Source organism: Pelecanus crispus, chromosome 1 (assembly GCF_030463565.1).
Source record: "Pelecanus crispus isolate bPelCri1 chromosome 1, bPelCri1.pri, whole genome shotgun sequence".
NCBI classification, from domain to species: domain Eukaryota; kingdom Metazoa; phylum Chordata; class Aves; order Pelecaniformes; family Pelecanidae; genus Pelecanus; species Pelecanus crispus.
In genome coordinates, this window is record NC_134643.1 from 76,900,264 (window position 1) to 76,916,693 (window position 16,430).

Below are 16,430 nucleotides of genomic sequence, written 5' to 3' on the forward strand. Positions count from 1 at the left end.
TAGAGTGGTGGAAGGCAGGTATATAGCTGCAATACTGGGCACAAAATATCACTTAAAATGTGACTCTTGGGAGCTTCAGCTAGCTTTATCTGGTGTGTTTTTTGGGTTTTGGGTTTTTTTGGGTTTTTTTTTTTTAAAATAATGTCTCTCTTACAATGATCTAAATGTCATAGCTAACTTCCAATAGTATTACTTGTTTCCCTCTTGTTTCTTTCTAAATGACAAAGATTCAGTCAAGCTGCTGATGGCTGTTACAGAGCTCTGTTCAAGTCTGATCATGTTCATTGGATTACACTGGCTGGTGGATGGTGTTTCTCAGTGCTCATGTTTCAGCAGAAGCTCTTTTTTGGGGTGAGGAACTGTGACTGAAGTCCACAGTGGGGCAGTATCAGATGAAAGCTCCCAACTACTCTGTTCAGAGAAGGTGGCAAATTGCAAGGTAGAGACGGATATCTCACTTGAAACGTGGCTTTATGCCTGCAAAATGCACCTTCCATACCTTGGTCACACACACACACTTATCTTATTGGAAATATCTTTTTAAATATTGTCTGGGAGAATAAATAATAAAAATACAAATAGAACTGAAGTGCCTCTGTAGGGTATGTTTCTTGGGTAATTCCCTGTGTGGTAGCGTGACAGCTGTAGTTGTGGCTAATTAGTATAAGAAACAATTGGATTTTGTTTTTTTGTTCTTGTAGGCTCATTGAAATGCTGAAACTCTTGTTGCACTCACTTTTCCCACATTCCCCAAGCCAGGACCCACAAACAGCAAACCCAGAAAGACAGCCTAATGTTTTCCTGAACGTAACTTCATTTAAATCTTGGCTTCTGAAACCTGTCACAAGATGGGATCGAGAAAGCTGCAGGCTCAGACTACTTCAACTGATTTGCGTAGCTGCAGCTGTATGGTTTGATTGGGAGGCCACTGAAACAGATCAGAAACTGGTAATGTCTATAGCTGTAGGAGATACCTTCAGTAAATATCTGGCCAGTTGTTGCTGTTAGACCTGAGCAAAAAGCCATGGAACCAGAGAAGGACGTACATGCTACAAATGTGAACAGAAGTAACAGTTACAAAAGTTGTGTGATGTTTTTACTTCTTTTTAATGAACACTTTTTATATAAAAAGAAATGCCCATTTTGGGATAAATTGGTCTGAGTGACATTGCTTAGCGCTTCCTTTAATCTAAAAAGATAGTCAACCGCTAGGTTGCAGGAAGTTCTGCACTTCTTATTTTTGTTTTCCCCCCCTCCCTGTCCCCGACATGGTTATTGTATTTAAGAATAAGCAGTGAAATTTCAGAAAGTATTTCTTTCTTTCTTCCCCACCTTTTCCAAATCCACATCACTTCCAGTTCCCTGGAGAACTAAACATAGTGACTGGAGGTTCCTGTCACAGCTGGTATGCGGACCAAGGATTTTCAAATCACTTGATACCAAAGCTCCAAGTTGTCTGCTGAACAGAAAAATCAGTGCAAAGAGTATGTGTATGTTGATCATCCTGACTCTTATGTCTTGTCCATATTCTTTCCAGATACTTTGCAAGAGAGGGGAATTGGTAATGTCTTCAGAATATGGAGCTAATAAACGGCATCATAACCCAGTGGACAGTATATGCAGAAAGATCAAATCTATCCAAATGATGGACGAAGTCTCTAACCCTGCTTTGCAGATACCAAAATTGCAGTCCCGGAACTTTGACAGTCCACAGTGCAATATCAAAAAAAATCTAGAAGAAATACTGAAGAAAAGAACTTTTAGGAGCCATGATAGTACTGGTCCACACTTAATTGGTCCGAGCAGTGACAATGTTTTCTCTGCAGACTTGCATTTGCTGTCGCCTTGTCTCAGGCATATCTCTGACTCCTGTTCTGCGAGTGCTACCTATTCAACGATTAAAAGTGAAGAGAGATCCAGCAACTCATGGATGCCAGTATGCCCCATGGAGAAGCATTCTCCATCCTACTTCAGATCCAGAGAGGCTAATACCCAGAACAAACTGTGTGCTTTATCAAATACTGAATCTAAAGATGTGCCTCGTGAGCAGAAGTATCTTACATCAAGTCCAAACTTATATTTCTTCACACCTGATAAAAAGTCAGAAAGTGCTGTGATCCAATCTCCCATGCCAAAGAGATTACCTTTGAGTGAAAGAGGTAAAAAGCCTGGGAAAAATCCCTCCCAATCCAAAATCCTAGACCTCTGAACATTCAGGCTACACAGATGACATTTATTTACTACTTAAATTAGTAACAATGTTTTAGAATCACTCAAATCTAATAAGACTGCAAAAAGAGCTAAGTAAAATCTTAAATTTTCTCTAAAAAATTTAATGTGAGTGTAAAGAGTAAGGAAGTAATGAGTCAAGTCAAAAACTTTTTCAAATTTGCCAATTCCTTTTTGTTGATAAGAGATTTGGCTATTAATTTAGTCTGCCTTTAATATATAAAAAAAAAAAAGAGTTTGGGTGTGGGTTTTTTGTTTGGGTTTTTTGGGTTTGTTTCTGTTGTTTTTTTGGGTTTTTTTTTAAGGACTGTTTTCTTAAAGAAAACTTAATCTGATCATGATGATCTCTCTACAGTATATCTGGAGGGGGAGGGAAGAAATAGCTGGCCTCTTAAAATGTTTGCTTATATGTTTACTTCATGCGAAAGAATAGCCCGAGTTGCCAAACATGCATGTGTAGAAGTAGACACATAAATCAGCTCCTGACTTGGAGGCTCCAGCTATGAACAGTTCCTTGTGTTATTCAGCAGTAAAAGCTCTGTCTTTATTTGGCAGGAGGAAGGAGAGGTTCAGTTTTTTAAATCACCTTAAAAAAAAAAAAAGTGTGCCATTCAAGCTGTGGTATGGTATGTGGGCTCGTGCTATTACAATCACAATATTGTAGTTAGAACCTGTGGTGCACGAAAGTTACGAGCAAACAAAGATGGACAATAACAAAATTATTCTTTGTAGGATGGAAGCAGTCACTGGGGTACAAAGCTGACAACATGTATGATGTGAGCTTGATCTGTGAAGAAGACTTACTGACTACTATCTTCTGTGCATGTGACATAGAGCATACAGGTTTGCCAGTGGCTTTTCATTGCTCTGTTTTATTCTCCTCTCAGTGCATTTTCAAGGTTGAGATTGTGTTACAGTTCCTGAGACATGGCAATCTGTGATGATGCTTGGACTGACTGACTACCTTGGCTAGGTGGCTGTATGCATGGCGGATGCAGAATAAATGTGCCTCTCTTGCATGGTGCCTGTCTCTTCCCTTTCCATTCCTGTCCCCAGCTGATCTTTGCTGTATTTTAGTGCAGTGGAAGTAGAGGAGCAACACGGTTCTAGCAATCAACCTTGTTGGAAATAACTGTTTATTTCTTTTAAGCTTTTTCCTGTTAGAAAAGAGAACTTTGAGAAACTTCAGAGCAAGAGATAATTCTTCTGAATTCCACCTCAAACATGACTAAAAGTGGTAGAAAAAGGAGTTCAGCAGAGTAAGATAATGTCAGTCACAAGGTTTGCCCAATTTGATGAGAGATCTGAAAGTAATAGCGTAACAAACGAGGCAAGCTTGTTTTTCTTAAACTGAAGTTGACAAAACTAGTAAACTGGACTTTCACGCTTCTGTATTAGAAGAAACAAAAGCTCTAAACTGTTCCTTTCCAGGTCATACTATAACTGCAGGAATCAGTTGCTTGTCTACAGTTCTTGAGGGCAATTGAATACATACTAGTGCAGATCAGTAGCACACCCTTTTACAGCTTTTTTTTACAATGGCCTACTGGACTTCAGAGTCTGGTGCATGGAAACCTGTATCTGTTTTAGGAAAAGTAGCAGTTTCCAAGATAGTTGATTATTTGAGACATACAACTAGTCGGGGATTGGAAGACAGTGGTCTTGAAGAGCTGTGCAACATGCTTGACCCAGATCAGAAAGACATCTCCATGGACCTGGAAACATATCATGCCATCATGAAAGAGTGGATTGAAGACTGTAAGAGAAAATGGTAATAGCTTTTTATCAATCTATCTTGTAAAAGCTTCTGTGAAAACAGGAGAGTAGAAAGTTCTTCCATGGCTTGCGCCTTCTGTACTCTGCAACAAATATGGTATCAGGACACTGTGACCACAGTGTGGGTTTTGGCTGAAGGCTTTTAAATGTTACAAAGTTGGTAAGCAATCCAGTGTCATCCTGATTTTGTGACTCCTGATGCTTCCTGGTTTCAGGGAAGATGGTGCAACTGAGGAATCAACAGCAAGCATGGAAGACCTGGAATTTAAAGTGCATAGAAACACCTCTGAAGGTGCAGACCATTTTATTCTGTTTTTATTCAGGCAAACTTGACTTTCTTACTCTATAACCAAAAACTCCACCTCTTTCAGCAAAAAAGACACATGTCCAGATGAATGTTACAGCAGGAAGCTTGGAGGCCTTTGGGGGTGAAGTATCTAAAGGAGACATGTAAGTCCACTTAAGCAATTCTTTCTCAGAATTTAGTACTCCTAGCTTTGAATTACTTGAAAGCAATTCCTAGAACCACTGTTTCAGAAAACTGTCTTGGCAGACTTTCTAATGCTGACCTCAGTCTGCACTAGCTCTAGATGCTATCATGTTCTTCCTTACAGCTTCTGCTCAGACTCAGAAACACGCTAGTAATTTTTTCTACTGGTATCTTAGTCCTTCTGTGTCCATTTGCCTTATTGATTCCCAGTGGTCAGAGTTTTGCTGTGTTTCTTTCCCTTTTTAAACTGGTTCCTTCTTTCCCCCAAGTTCTTAGGTGTATGACAATAGAAGACATTTTCTCCTGAAAATCTGGTCCTTGGTTTTGTTTGGGTTGTTTTATTTTTTGTAGTCATGACTCTGACTTGGATTCTTTTAATAGCAAAGCACTTAACAAACACCGGAAGTTTCAAAGATAACTTTTGCATTTTATGCATAGTCAAAAATGTTAAAATTTGCTTTCTGATGCTTCCCTATCATTTTTCAGGATCTCAAAATGGTGATCCTTGTTCAAGTTTCAGTTGAAAGCATAAGTGGGGGATGGTTTAGCGGAAAAGAAAGGATCCAGAAATTGTGGAGTTAATACAAAAGTGTTAGTGGTGGCTAAGAGGTGATTAACAAAGGCTTAAGGTACTGTCGTGCAGATATCCAGATGTGGCACTTGTCTGGTGGCATACTTTAACTTCAGGGAGCATAAAAAAAAAGAAGTGCTTAAAACTGAAACAGTTCCTGGTGCCGTAGAACTAGAGAACTGATCCGAAGATGATCTGATATCTCTGTGCAGAGCAAATGCGTGTACACTGTAGCATCACAAGTCCTCTGTGTCCTCTCCTCTCACCTCTCTAATCAGTGCAGCACAGCATCAGGATTTTCAAAAAGTCTAAATTAGATCCACCTTTCTCAATCTTTTCCTGGTTTTGTTACTGGAACAGGGAGACTTCTGACTTGATAACCTGTGTTGCGGACCTGCAGTACAACAACCGGAAGCTTCAGGAAGAGAACAACAAGCTGAAGGTCACACTGGAAGCTGTGGATGAGACCAACAATAAGCTATTGGCAGATAATGAGGATCTACGGCAACAAATAAAAAGGTGGGAGACCCTGATGGCACCAGGTCTCTAGTGTAATGGCCATGGGCAGACCTATCTTCTCCAAAGTGGTCTGCCCTTGCTTTATGCTTTTAGCCTCACCAGTGCTTCATGGCAGCAACTTTCTTGACTTAATGTATTATCTGTAAGGTTTAACCCTCTTGCCTGATTTTTCTGCTCTGTACCTCCTGGTTCTTTATAAAATCAGTCATTCATCTTATAGCCTGGCTCTTGCAGCATGAGGTGCTGTGGGTGCACACAGGCAAAATCTTAGCGTAAAGCAAATTCAAACAAACAAAACAAATTACAACAACAAAAAAAGGCTTAATATTACCAAGAGAACGGCCAAGCACTGGAAGGCTTCCAGTCCTAGACCACACACTTGTGCCAAGCAGAGGGGAAATAAGCATGTAAGAGTTATTTTGCTAGTCCCTTGAGGAACTAAAGTGAGTTGTCTCACTGGCTTAGTATTGCTGCAGCCTGGGGACCCATCAATGCCATGAATATGAGCCTATTTTTACAGTGAGTTCATAATGCTCATCTGACCCAAGTCATTCAAATGTGATATAGTTATGTCAACTGCCAAACCATTCCCAGTATCTTCTGGAGAGATTAAGGCAAGAGTCCTGCAGCGTAGCTGGGATGGGATGTGTGCCCTCTTGTTGGACCACATGCTTTGGGGTGCTCTGCAGCCTATAGCTAACCAGGAAAGGGCCCTGCCCCATTAGTTAAATACACATTGTTTGAGGTATCAGATCAAGATAAGAAAATGATGCAGAGCTTATCCTTGAAAACCAAACTGAAATGGTTTCCATAACTGCTAACAATGAAGTATTGTAAAGATGAGTTTATGTGCTCAGGGAACCCGGTATGTTTGACTGTAGCAAGCTAGATTTTTAGGTGGATGCAAACAAAAGCATGCTATCTTGGATGCTATGTTTGCCTGGAGTTTCACCCCTTACTGTGAGAACGGAAGGGGTTGATAAATAGAGTGTAAGTCCATGAGCCTTTACTTACTGGATAAAAATGATGGGCTTAAACTTGATTGTTATTCTTCTGTTAAGTATCTGTGCCAAAGAATAAGTCTCTGGTGGCTTCTAAAAATACTGTTCTTGGTATTTCAAGCCTATCTAATGACCAACAGTAACTCGCTAAAGTTTCTTTGGATTTAATTCCCCCCACGCAGCATCCAGCATTCTGTGCTGAAAGCCAAATCACTGGAAGAAGATCTAGAAGAAGCAAAAAACAACCTGAACCTGTCAGAAGAGAAGAGACAGCTGATTCTCTGCCAGAAAAAACAGCTAGTAGGTGCTCTTGTTTCTTAGCTTACATTGTACAGCATCTCGTACCTTGCTGTAACAATGGCATGACTGCTCAGACTGTAAAAAATCAGCAGTATGACCTCCTCTGTACCAGTAGGTACTGAGGCTTTTTGAGGATGTTTGAAAGGTGATTTATTAGTGTTATGAAAACATTGTGAAGTTTTTGCATGGAAGTTTCTATAAAGTATTGTCAGTTATAATGAAGAAAACAATTTAAAGGGCCAGTCTCACATACAACTGTGCTTAAAGACAACAGCTCTCATGCTGCCATCATTGAGCCCTGTCTGCTTTGAAGTTGGTGATGTTCTGCCAGCAATTCACATGACTTTTCTAGAACCAGCAGGGACAGGAGACTTAGTTCAGATGTCCACACAAAAGAGTCGTTTTCCAAAACACCCCTGGGTTATTGTCAGTGTCCATATGGGCTGAAAGATATGACAAGGACCTATCAGAAACCTGTCCGTTCTGGACTGGCAGCTGGAAGCCAAGGCAGCACACCTTGGCATGTCTCAAAGGGCACAAGCTGCCTACATGGGAGCATCTGAATTGCACCCCAGGTGTCTGAGTAGCAAAACCAGTGTGGCTGTAAGAGGTGTAAAGCAGCCTGGTGACAAGGCTGATGTGGCTGCAGCTTTAGCAGGTGTTGCCAGACACCAGAGCGTAGGCTCTCCGGAGAACATATGTTTGCATCGCTGCCACGTGTGTTGTTCACACTACAGTGGCATCTCTGCATCTTTCAGTGTGGGAGTAGCTGTAAATTGGTGTTCCATAGCTCTGTGCACTGCTGATGGTGGGTACTTAGAATTCAAGAAGTTTTTCACGCCAAGCAAGAACACAAGATTTTTTGGTGCTATCCTGCTGCAGTGTGTGTATATTTTTGTTTTGTTTTAATTTCAGATTGCATGTGTAATTCACCTTGTGAGAAGGAGATGGGGTGGGAAGAAGTATTATTAGAAGTTTTGTAGTTGTGCTTATAAGCCCCTTAATTACCATTCCCTGTGCAGTGGAGGCACCGAGTGGGATACCACTACCTTTCTTCATGTCTGATATGAAAAGTGTGTAGTGTGGCACATAGACTTTCCAGATTTGCCTTAACTCAAGCATGAACACAACTAGACTTGCTCACTCTGACCTTGAATACCTCCTTCCAATCATCTAGTGGTCTGACTTTTAGTCTTATCTGAAATGCCTGTGTCAAACCCTTCATGAGCTGGACTAGCCTTGGCACTCCCCTTTTTGCTGTGCTCTCTGAAGCAAAGGAATGAAAGACCACAGCTTCATATTGGGCCCTGGATGTGTTTGTAGTCTGTTGCTTTTTGGCTTAGTTTGGCTTTGAATGTTGAACTTGACATGCTAAAACCAACTATTTTGTTGTTCTCTCTCTTCCCCTCCCTCCCCCCAACCTGATCAGGAAAAGGAAAATCAGTCTCTCATCATCAAAATTTCTTCTCTCCAGGAAGAGGTAAAATAAATCATGACTTTGCAAGTACATGTTCTTGCCTAGCTAAAAGCTCACCATTAAGAAATGAAATGTTTGTGAGACTTTGAAGCCTGACATGCTAATTAGGTTATCAAAATATCTTACATTTTACAAGGATGACTTATCATAAAACTTCATATCTTGAAGTTGCACTGTGCTTCAGATTTTCTGTTTCCTGGATAAGTAAGGATACAAAGTTGACGAAACATGGGGGACAGGGACAAACAGCTTTTTTCCCCTCTTTTTCAACGTTTTTATAGACAAATTCCAAATATTTCTAGTTAACACAGCTACAAATATACTAACTTTTTATTGAAACAATCTCCATCTAACACTTTTTCATTTCATATTCACTTCTGTTTCCCTCTTTAAAATCCAAAGGAGGTGCCCTGTATAGAGCTGTAACTCCAAAAAAAAAAAAAAAAAGCAGTAGCTGGAGGCTCCACTCGCAGATGGATCCATTGACACTGGCCAAGGACCTACAGGAGGCTCATAGGGAATATAGTTGCTTACAGCCTGTATTTTAGACTGTTTAGGATGAAATGGAGAAACAGGCTAAATCATACGTAGTAATGAAAAGAAACACCTCATGGCAGGAATCTATTATAACAACACGATAGTCATTGTTCTTCGTGTTTTTACCATGCTCAAGATTAGTCTTTCCAAAAAGCTCTTCAGTCCAAATAGTTATTAAACTGCATCTTTCAAAAAATAATTCTCGTGCTGCAGGCCTGAATGCTTTTCTTTAGCTCTCTAGGTCTGGTAGTTCTCATAAATCACATTTTGAAGTTTTGTCTTTTAACAGTGCTCTGAAGAAATGGGGGGAAAAGGAGCAGAAACAGTTTCAGTGGGGCAAGCACATACTATGTATGTGCATAAATGCTGGCAGTGCTTTAGAGTAGGCAGTAGCTTGGGGGTGGAGATGTCATTTTGCCTAGTTTCTTCAAGAGGAAGCTGTCAAACCATTCAGCTGTGCCTAAAAACTCTGTCCTTTTCAGAATATTAGGAATAGCATGGACACCGATGGACTTCAAAAGAAGATTTTGGAGCTGTCTAAAAACACAGCAGAGCTTCAAGTAAGCATTTCAACTCTAGGAGGAACAAAAAGACAGCCTATAGTTTACTCAGGCCTAGTGAGGGAAATGTCTACCTCTGGAAGGTAGACAGCCCTGAACCTGTCTGTAGTAAGGAACTACAGTGCAATTATAGCTTGGACAGTGCGACAGGTTTGACTAAGAAAGTTGCTGCCTGGAGGTTAAAAACTGGGCTAATATAAATGATCCACAGTTTCATTCTTTCCTCTAACTTAAACTTTTAGGAAACCTTGTCCCCACTATTTGAGAAAATATATTAGAAAATCATGCTTTGGCTGATGTTGCTGAAACTATTAGCCTGGACAGACAAGAGGAAATAAAGGTGCTGTGAAAGCTGAGAATGTTTTCACTTTTAACTGGGTGCAAGATTTGAACTTTGAAGCATGCCATGCAAGGTATTCAAAGAAGAATTTGATTTTTTTAAAGCAAGGAATCTTGATGCCCTTTTCGCCTTCCAAATAGGAAATAGGAACAGACTGGTATTACAGTACGTACTGATGACTGGAATTATTTTCAATCTTTTCATTTAGATCCAAGCACATATCTATGAGAGCGCTGTGGTGAGTAAAGAGGCCAGCTTGATCCAGGTTAGTTGTTTTTACTTCATTACGGTCTTGACTGAAAATACTGACTATACAATGATTTGTAAAAAAGCAAGGCAATAGCCCTCACTGTGGCACTCTTTATTTCTACTGTTCTCGCACTACAGAACCTGATCCTATAAATGGCTTCAAAGTAGGCGAGATCTGCTTTAGGACCTGATTATGAGTCAGCATAATTAAAGGTTTCAGGATTTTGCTTTTATTTAAAAAAAGAAAAAAACATCACAGCCTATTAAAACAAAACAAACTTGCATACTTCAGAAAAATGTACAGAAACTTCTAAAGGCTACTTCCTTCAACAGATGGTAAATGAATGTACCTGAAGAAGATCCTTCCCTTCATTTCTTTTACTTAAATTGCTTAATTTTTGTGTCAAACTAGAAATGGTGATTCAGAGCCCAATGAAAAAGCAAATTTGTCCTTTCTCATTATTGAGGTGTAATCACCTAGGCTTTGCTGAAGAGTGAACGTTTCTGATGTTGTTTTAAACTTGTATTTTTGTATTTTAGAAAACAAAGACATAAGACTATATGAGGGTGTTGGCATTCTCTGGATTCCTGGATTATGCAGATAGCCTTCTTGGCTAATGGAGTTTCTGTTCTAAATCAGCTAATGAAGTATTTGACTATTAGACTGTCTGCAAAAATGAGTGCAGCTGAATTCAAACACTGACAAGAGAGAACCTAACTTCAATGTGATCCAGCTGATAATTTTGTAGCTGAGTTTTTTAATAGGTTTTTTTTTGCCAGAAGCAGCTTAAGGGTACAAATGAATTAATTGTTTGTTTGTTTAAAAATAGCTTTCACTTTCTCTTCTTTGAATGATTCAAAGCTTTTGTTGGCCTCTGCAGTATCCTTTTATTTTAAAAAGGCTTTTTTAGTCTATTGACTGAATGGGAATTTTGAAAGCAGATTGCTAGATTGCATGTTCTTGTAGATAAAGCTGACTGGTCTGTATAATCTTGAAGAAACTGGTGTGGAAAACTGACTTTGCTTGTTGATATTAGGATCTGTGGGAAAAGAGTTTACCTGTAAGCTAAAAAACACCTCTCAGCTCTTTATCCAAAGGTAGATTGGATAGGATTTGCTGGTCACTGAAAATTGTTATGGCAACCTTTCTTTTCCAGGCCTGCAGAAGGTATGTGAAGATAGAAAATGCTTTAATTTTTTTTTCCTTTTAAACCTTCAGCATGATACATCAGTTGTCTTTGCCAGGGCTGGAAACCTGGTTCTATAACCTCACTTTTCGTGCTTAGCTTTCTGTGTATTTCATCTCTTTCAAAAACCTCAACTATTTTTAAAGAGGAAGAGTAGGAAGAAGTCATAAAAGGGGTGAGAGGACCAGAACTCCTACTTGAAGTTCCTGTTTTCTCTAAGAAATGCTGTGCTTGTCTGTGCAGTGTCTTCTATTGTAATGGCATAACGTGACTGAAGCCATTGCTAGTTTGTGAGGCTAAGCAAGCAACTACTTCTACTAACTCCTCAGTTGTACCATGAGGGTTGTATGTTCTCCATCAGCCCTTCCATTAGGTGGTGTTTAATCTGCAGAGCCCTACACTCTATGCCTTTAATCATGAAAAATAATGAAAGTAAACTCGGAATGTTGCACCTTGTTTTAAGGGTCAGATGGGATTAAAACTTGTGCCAGGCATAATATAGCCCAGGTTTTCAGCAAAAAATAGAGTGCTTATGTCTAGTTTAATCTGCTACTGCTAGTATGGAAACCAGGTAAGTAATAAATTAGAAAAAACTCTTTCCAGATGCTCTGTTTTGTCTCCTTAATTTCAGGAGTTACATAGGAAAGGTCTTCTGAGTGCTTTCTGTTAGCCAATATGTAAGGTAATTGACTGTATTCTTTTAAGTTTGCAACTATTTTTATGTTATGTAATTAGGTTGCTGCTCAAACCTAAATCATACAGCTTACTGCTGTGATGTAGGATTGAGTATAGTGTTACTTTGGTTACAAAGCATCATAGCCATAAGTATTACAAATGTGCTTCAATGTGATAGTTGTTGGGTTGTGTGCTTAAAAGGTTCTTTTCTCCACAATCTCTGCAGAAGGAGCAGGACATCAAAGAACTGAAGTTAACTGTTGTGGAATGTTCCTCAATAATAGAGGTATGGCACCAAGTTTAGTATTTGACTATGTGAGGGGAAAGCATGCAGATCCTATTCTTATTCTGCATGACAAACTAGCATTCTAACCAGGTCTGATATTATGTTTTAGACTTTGCGAGCAGAAAAAAATAAGCTATTGGAGAACATGCAACACATGCAGCAAGAGCTGATCTCGTGAGTATTGTGAACACGTCCCAGGAAATGCAGTTCATCAAAAGTCAAAAAGGGCTGATACATAGTTTCTTTTTTTCTGCTTCTTTTAGAAATGGGTTGAGTTTCCCATTGTTGTGTAAATTTAACAGTAATATTCCTGAAGGGATGAATTCACTGCACTGTGAGCTGGAACTTGCTCAGTCTTCTGAGGTATGACTCAAATCTTTATTGAATCTCATCCCAGTTGTCTTGCATCAGTAAAGGAAGAACAAAGCTCATTCCCTGTAGATCATTAGATAACTGTGGAATTCGAAGCCATTAATTCTAGCATGCAAGTGTAGAATGTGAAGATTATGATACTGTCCCAAGTACATTGGAGAAAGTCCAAAGAAAAGCAAACAAAACACTCTCAGATCTAAAAAAAAATGAGACCTAGAAAGTAAATCTGGAAGAGCTAGGGTCATGCATTTAGCTGGCAGAAGAACAGACTGATAGGAGAAGATACAAGTTTTCAAATATATAAAGGCTATTATGCTGAAGAAAGTAACAGTCTTTTTCTTCTTGTACTGCCTACGCTGGAGACAAACAAGGGTTTTCAATTGCAGGAGGGGAGACCTCTTTTTCCTTGAGGTCTAACGTAGTGAAAAATAAAATTAAGCATTAGAGTAAGCATCTTGACAAGATTGTAGAGTCTTCCTCTATTTTTTTTTTTCTTTAGAAACTCTGATAAGCATCTGTCTGTAGGTACCATTCCCTTGCCCCTCAGCAGGTACAATGGAGACTAATCTTTAGAAATCCTGTCCAGCTCTTTTATTCTGAGATCTTTGGATAGTGACTCAGAGGAGGACAGGAGAGGCATCCTTCTGACGAGTCTGGGTCTGGCACAGGCTGGCAAAATTTTAGTACTGTAATTAAGCCTGTTGGTTTGGAGTTGTAATGTCCCCTGTGTCCTCTGCAGAACACCCAGCAGGTGGTTTGGTGACTTTTAGGAACTACACTTTTGATCAGACACGCTTCACATAACGTTGGAATTTTGGTCTCTAATTTACTGCTCTCGTAGCTTCCCAGCAGTCCAATAAAGAATGACTGGAAAAAAACAATCTACGTGTATATTATGGTTTTGGTTCAGATTTCTATCTGAGCTATTCTGTGCCTGTTTCCCTAAAGACATTCCATGGAGTCCCATCCTTCCTTACAGTGCTGTCTTCCTTTCAGATGCAAGCTGTGCAGCAGAGCTGGTAACAAATATATGCTATTGTAGTGATTTTTTTCTTGTAAGGCTTCACTGTGCTGCTACTTGCTTTTCTATGGGGCGCATTTGCAAAGAGTTAGCATTTGCAACAGAAAAGAAATCTACTAATGGACTAAAACTACAGGCCCAGAATGAGAGGTGTACTTGGCTAGGTAGCTCTGTTTCAAAAGTAACGTATTGTCCCCTGCTGCAGCTCCCCACAGCCACAGTAAGTCACTGTGTTTACCTCTCAAATTCTGTAATGAGACACAATTCCACCAAATCACCTGTAAAGCAAGGAAGGGCTCTGCTTATGCATCACTTGGTAAAGCCTTTTTTGAATAAAGGTAACTAACTATTGACTTCCTCTTGCCTACTCCTGACATGAAAATTTACATTGGATCACTCAGCAGCTTGGCTGGCCTGCTTTTTTTTAAATCCCCGTGACATGATGGTTTTGAAGAGCTTTTACAAGCTTCAAGTTTCAGTAGCTCTGACCTTCTGGTAAATATGATGCAGAGATACTTCAGAAAAGTCTAAATGTCACTGATGCTGTTTTGTAATAAGGAGATGTCAAAATAAGCTAGCTGGCTCTTCCATGTCTTCAAAGATTACCAAGACTGAATGGACGTCCATGGATGAAACACTGGACCGTGAAGTGCTGTTTTTACTTCAGGGACCTGAATATGCGGGAGAAAAATTTAAGACTATCATGCAAAACCTGGTCAGTGGCAGAGCTTATGTGAATAAGGATGTGGTCTTCTATCAGCCTTTTAATTAACATTTCTCCAAGCATTGATAATCAGATCTTGTTTACTCCTTTTGAAAAAATAAGAATAACTTGTTTGGGGGTAGAGATGGGGGCATACTTACTCTAACAATATCACTTGTCTCCAACTCTAACACTGTAACTTATAACCTGGCTATATTCTGGGCAGCATTGTGTCAGACGAGTACTAGAAATGCCAGGGTTTGATTTCCCCCCCTCCTTCTCCTCCCCAGCAAGATGAAGCCTCTGAAGCAGAGGAGCTTGTCATGACTTCTTTACAATGGGTAAAAGATCCCGATGTGAATATGCAACAGGCTTGGGAAAGAAAACTTGTGGTAAGTGACTGTTCCTCTGAAGCTATTTGGTAAAATAGTGGGGCTGTGCAAAAACTTAAGGTGGGTATCTTACTGCTGCATGCTATGTATATTAATTACTTGAGATCATGGCAGCCCATTTGGGGGTCAGAGATGGCTGTATGGAGAGAAATATCTTTTGTAACTTTTTTCTTTTGAGGAGGAAGGGGATGATTGCTTTTCACTTAAACATTGTGCTTTTCCTGACTTGTCTGGTGTGAGATTTGACTTTGTTAAAAGTATGATTGAAGGAAAGGGTAGGTAAAGCAAGTCGATTTGAAGAGGAAAATGAGGTCGGATGAAAACACTCTATTGTGTGAGCTATGAAGACTTTCTGCCCACTGCATGTTTCTGTGTGCCTCAAGCACCTATTCCCCAGGTGCTCTGAATCTGACTCACCACCAAGAGGAGGGGGGAGGTGGCTTTATAAGCAGATTTCCAAATCAAAACCTTCATAAGGTTTGCTTTCTTTTGAAAGGCAAAGTGTTCTGCTTTTGCTGGACACAATCCACAGGAAAAGTTTCTACCAAAATGTATTTTACAACTTAATCTTGCATAATGTATTTTTACTATTCCTCATACCTCTTGTGAGGCTTGAAAGTAAAGACTTTTGCTCAAGGTAACTGGCAAAAATAACTTCCCCATGTGGTAGCAGCAGTCTGTGGGCACAGCTCAACTCTCTTGCTCTTGTTCCCTCCTCTCTTCCCATGTAACAGCATGGTTTCTGAAATTTTCATCTTGCTGCATGTAGCTTTTTCTCTATCCTGCTCTGTCTTACTAATCTGTTGATAGGAACAGTGCCACAGAAAACTCCACCAAACTGTATACTAATGCTGTCTTTCAGCTCCTTAATAGATACAAAAACCTCAATTCATCCCACTTGGGTAACAGCAAGTGGCACCACAGTACATGCTGCTTTAATCTGTTAACTTCTAAGGAGAAAGCTACACTTCTTTTCCTCTAGTGCTACAAAATGTTGTAGCTGGCCCTCTTCATCTTTCCTGGCCAGGCAGGAGCAATCATTAGAGCCATCCAGTCCTGCAGCCAGCTTTTTTATTTTTTTTTTCTTTTTATGTAAATCCTGAAAGCTTCCCCTTGGAGAAGGTGCAGGCATCTCAGTCCCTTCACCCTGGTGTGACTTTGGGTAGACTCTAGGAAACTGACTTGTGCGTTGCTGTAACTTTTTGATCTTGACTAAAAATTTCTTCCTCCAAAGCTGTCACAGCTGAAAAATGCTTGTTAACTTACCATTCATGTTGGGATCATATTCCTGTTAAACATGTGAAGCTAAAAACTTTCGGTGTGGGTGTTGGAGTTGATCATGGCAAATGAATCCTATTCTGGCTCCTAGAGAGCAATGCATTTGGAAACTAAGCTAACAGAGGATGAAGAAAGAACAAGTTTCTGTAAAAATAAAAGGTCCCGTCCTTCTGGGACCCATGGGGATGGGAAGTGACTTCATGTCAAACGCATTGTCTTCACCTAGCTAAAACAAGCCAGATATGCGGGAAATACGGTAGATGGAGCTGAACAACAGTAAATCCAAAAAAAGAAAGATTCAAAGTAGCTTCTTCCACCCTTAGAGAAAGCTTTTGTAGAAAAATGAATTAAATCTTGGATCATGCACTATCGCTTGAAGCCTAAACACTTCCCCACCATTTTCTGTGAAATATATGTTTTGCTGGGTTTTAGTATCTGTCAGTAAGTTTTAAAGTATAATATACGTA

At 39.8% G+C, this 16,430-nt stretch overlaps 1 protein-coding gene across 1 annotated transcript in view; it reads left to right on the forward strand.

Annotated features, from left to right (window-relative positions):
- The first annotated feature begins 1,564 nt into the window (after positions 1-1,564).
- IRAG2 (inositol 1,4,5-triphosphate receptor associated 2) overlaps positions 1,565-16,430 on the forward strand; it is a 38,972-nt gene continuing 24,106 nt past the window's right edge. The window contains exons 1-15 of the mRNA XM_075706088.1: positions 1,565-2,159; positions 2,962-3,072; positions 3,820-4,000; positions 4,221-4,297; positions 4,377-4,455; positions 5,427-5,585; positions 6,769-6,886; positions 8,316-8,366; positions 9,383-9,460; positions 10,009-10,065; positions 12,138-12,197; positions 12,307-12,371; positions 12,461-12,560; positions 14,192-14,323; positions 14,584-14,685. Of these exons, the coding sequence (XP_075562203.1) occupies positions 1,565-2,159; positions 2,962-3,072; positions 3,820-4,000; positions 4,221-4,297; positions 4,377-4,455; positions 5,427-5,585; positions 6,769-6,886; positions 8,316-8,366; positions 9,383-9,460; positions 10,009-10,065; positions 12,138-12,197; positions 12,307-12,371; positions 12,461-12,560; positions 14,192-14,323; positions 14,584-14,685 (1,965 nt within the window). The remainder of the gene's footprint in view (positions 2,160-2,961; positions 3,073-3,819; positions 4,001-4,220; positions 4,298-4,376; positions 4,456-5,426; positions 5,586-6,768; positions 6,887-8,315; positions 8,367-9,382; positions 9,461-10,008; positions 10,066-12,137; positions 12,198-12,306; positions 12,372-12,460; positions 12,561-14,191; positions 14,324-14,583; positions 14,686-16,430) is intronic.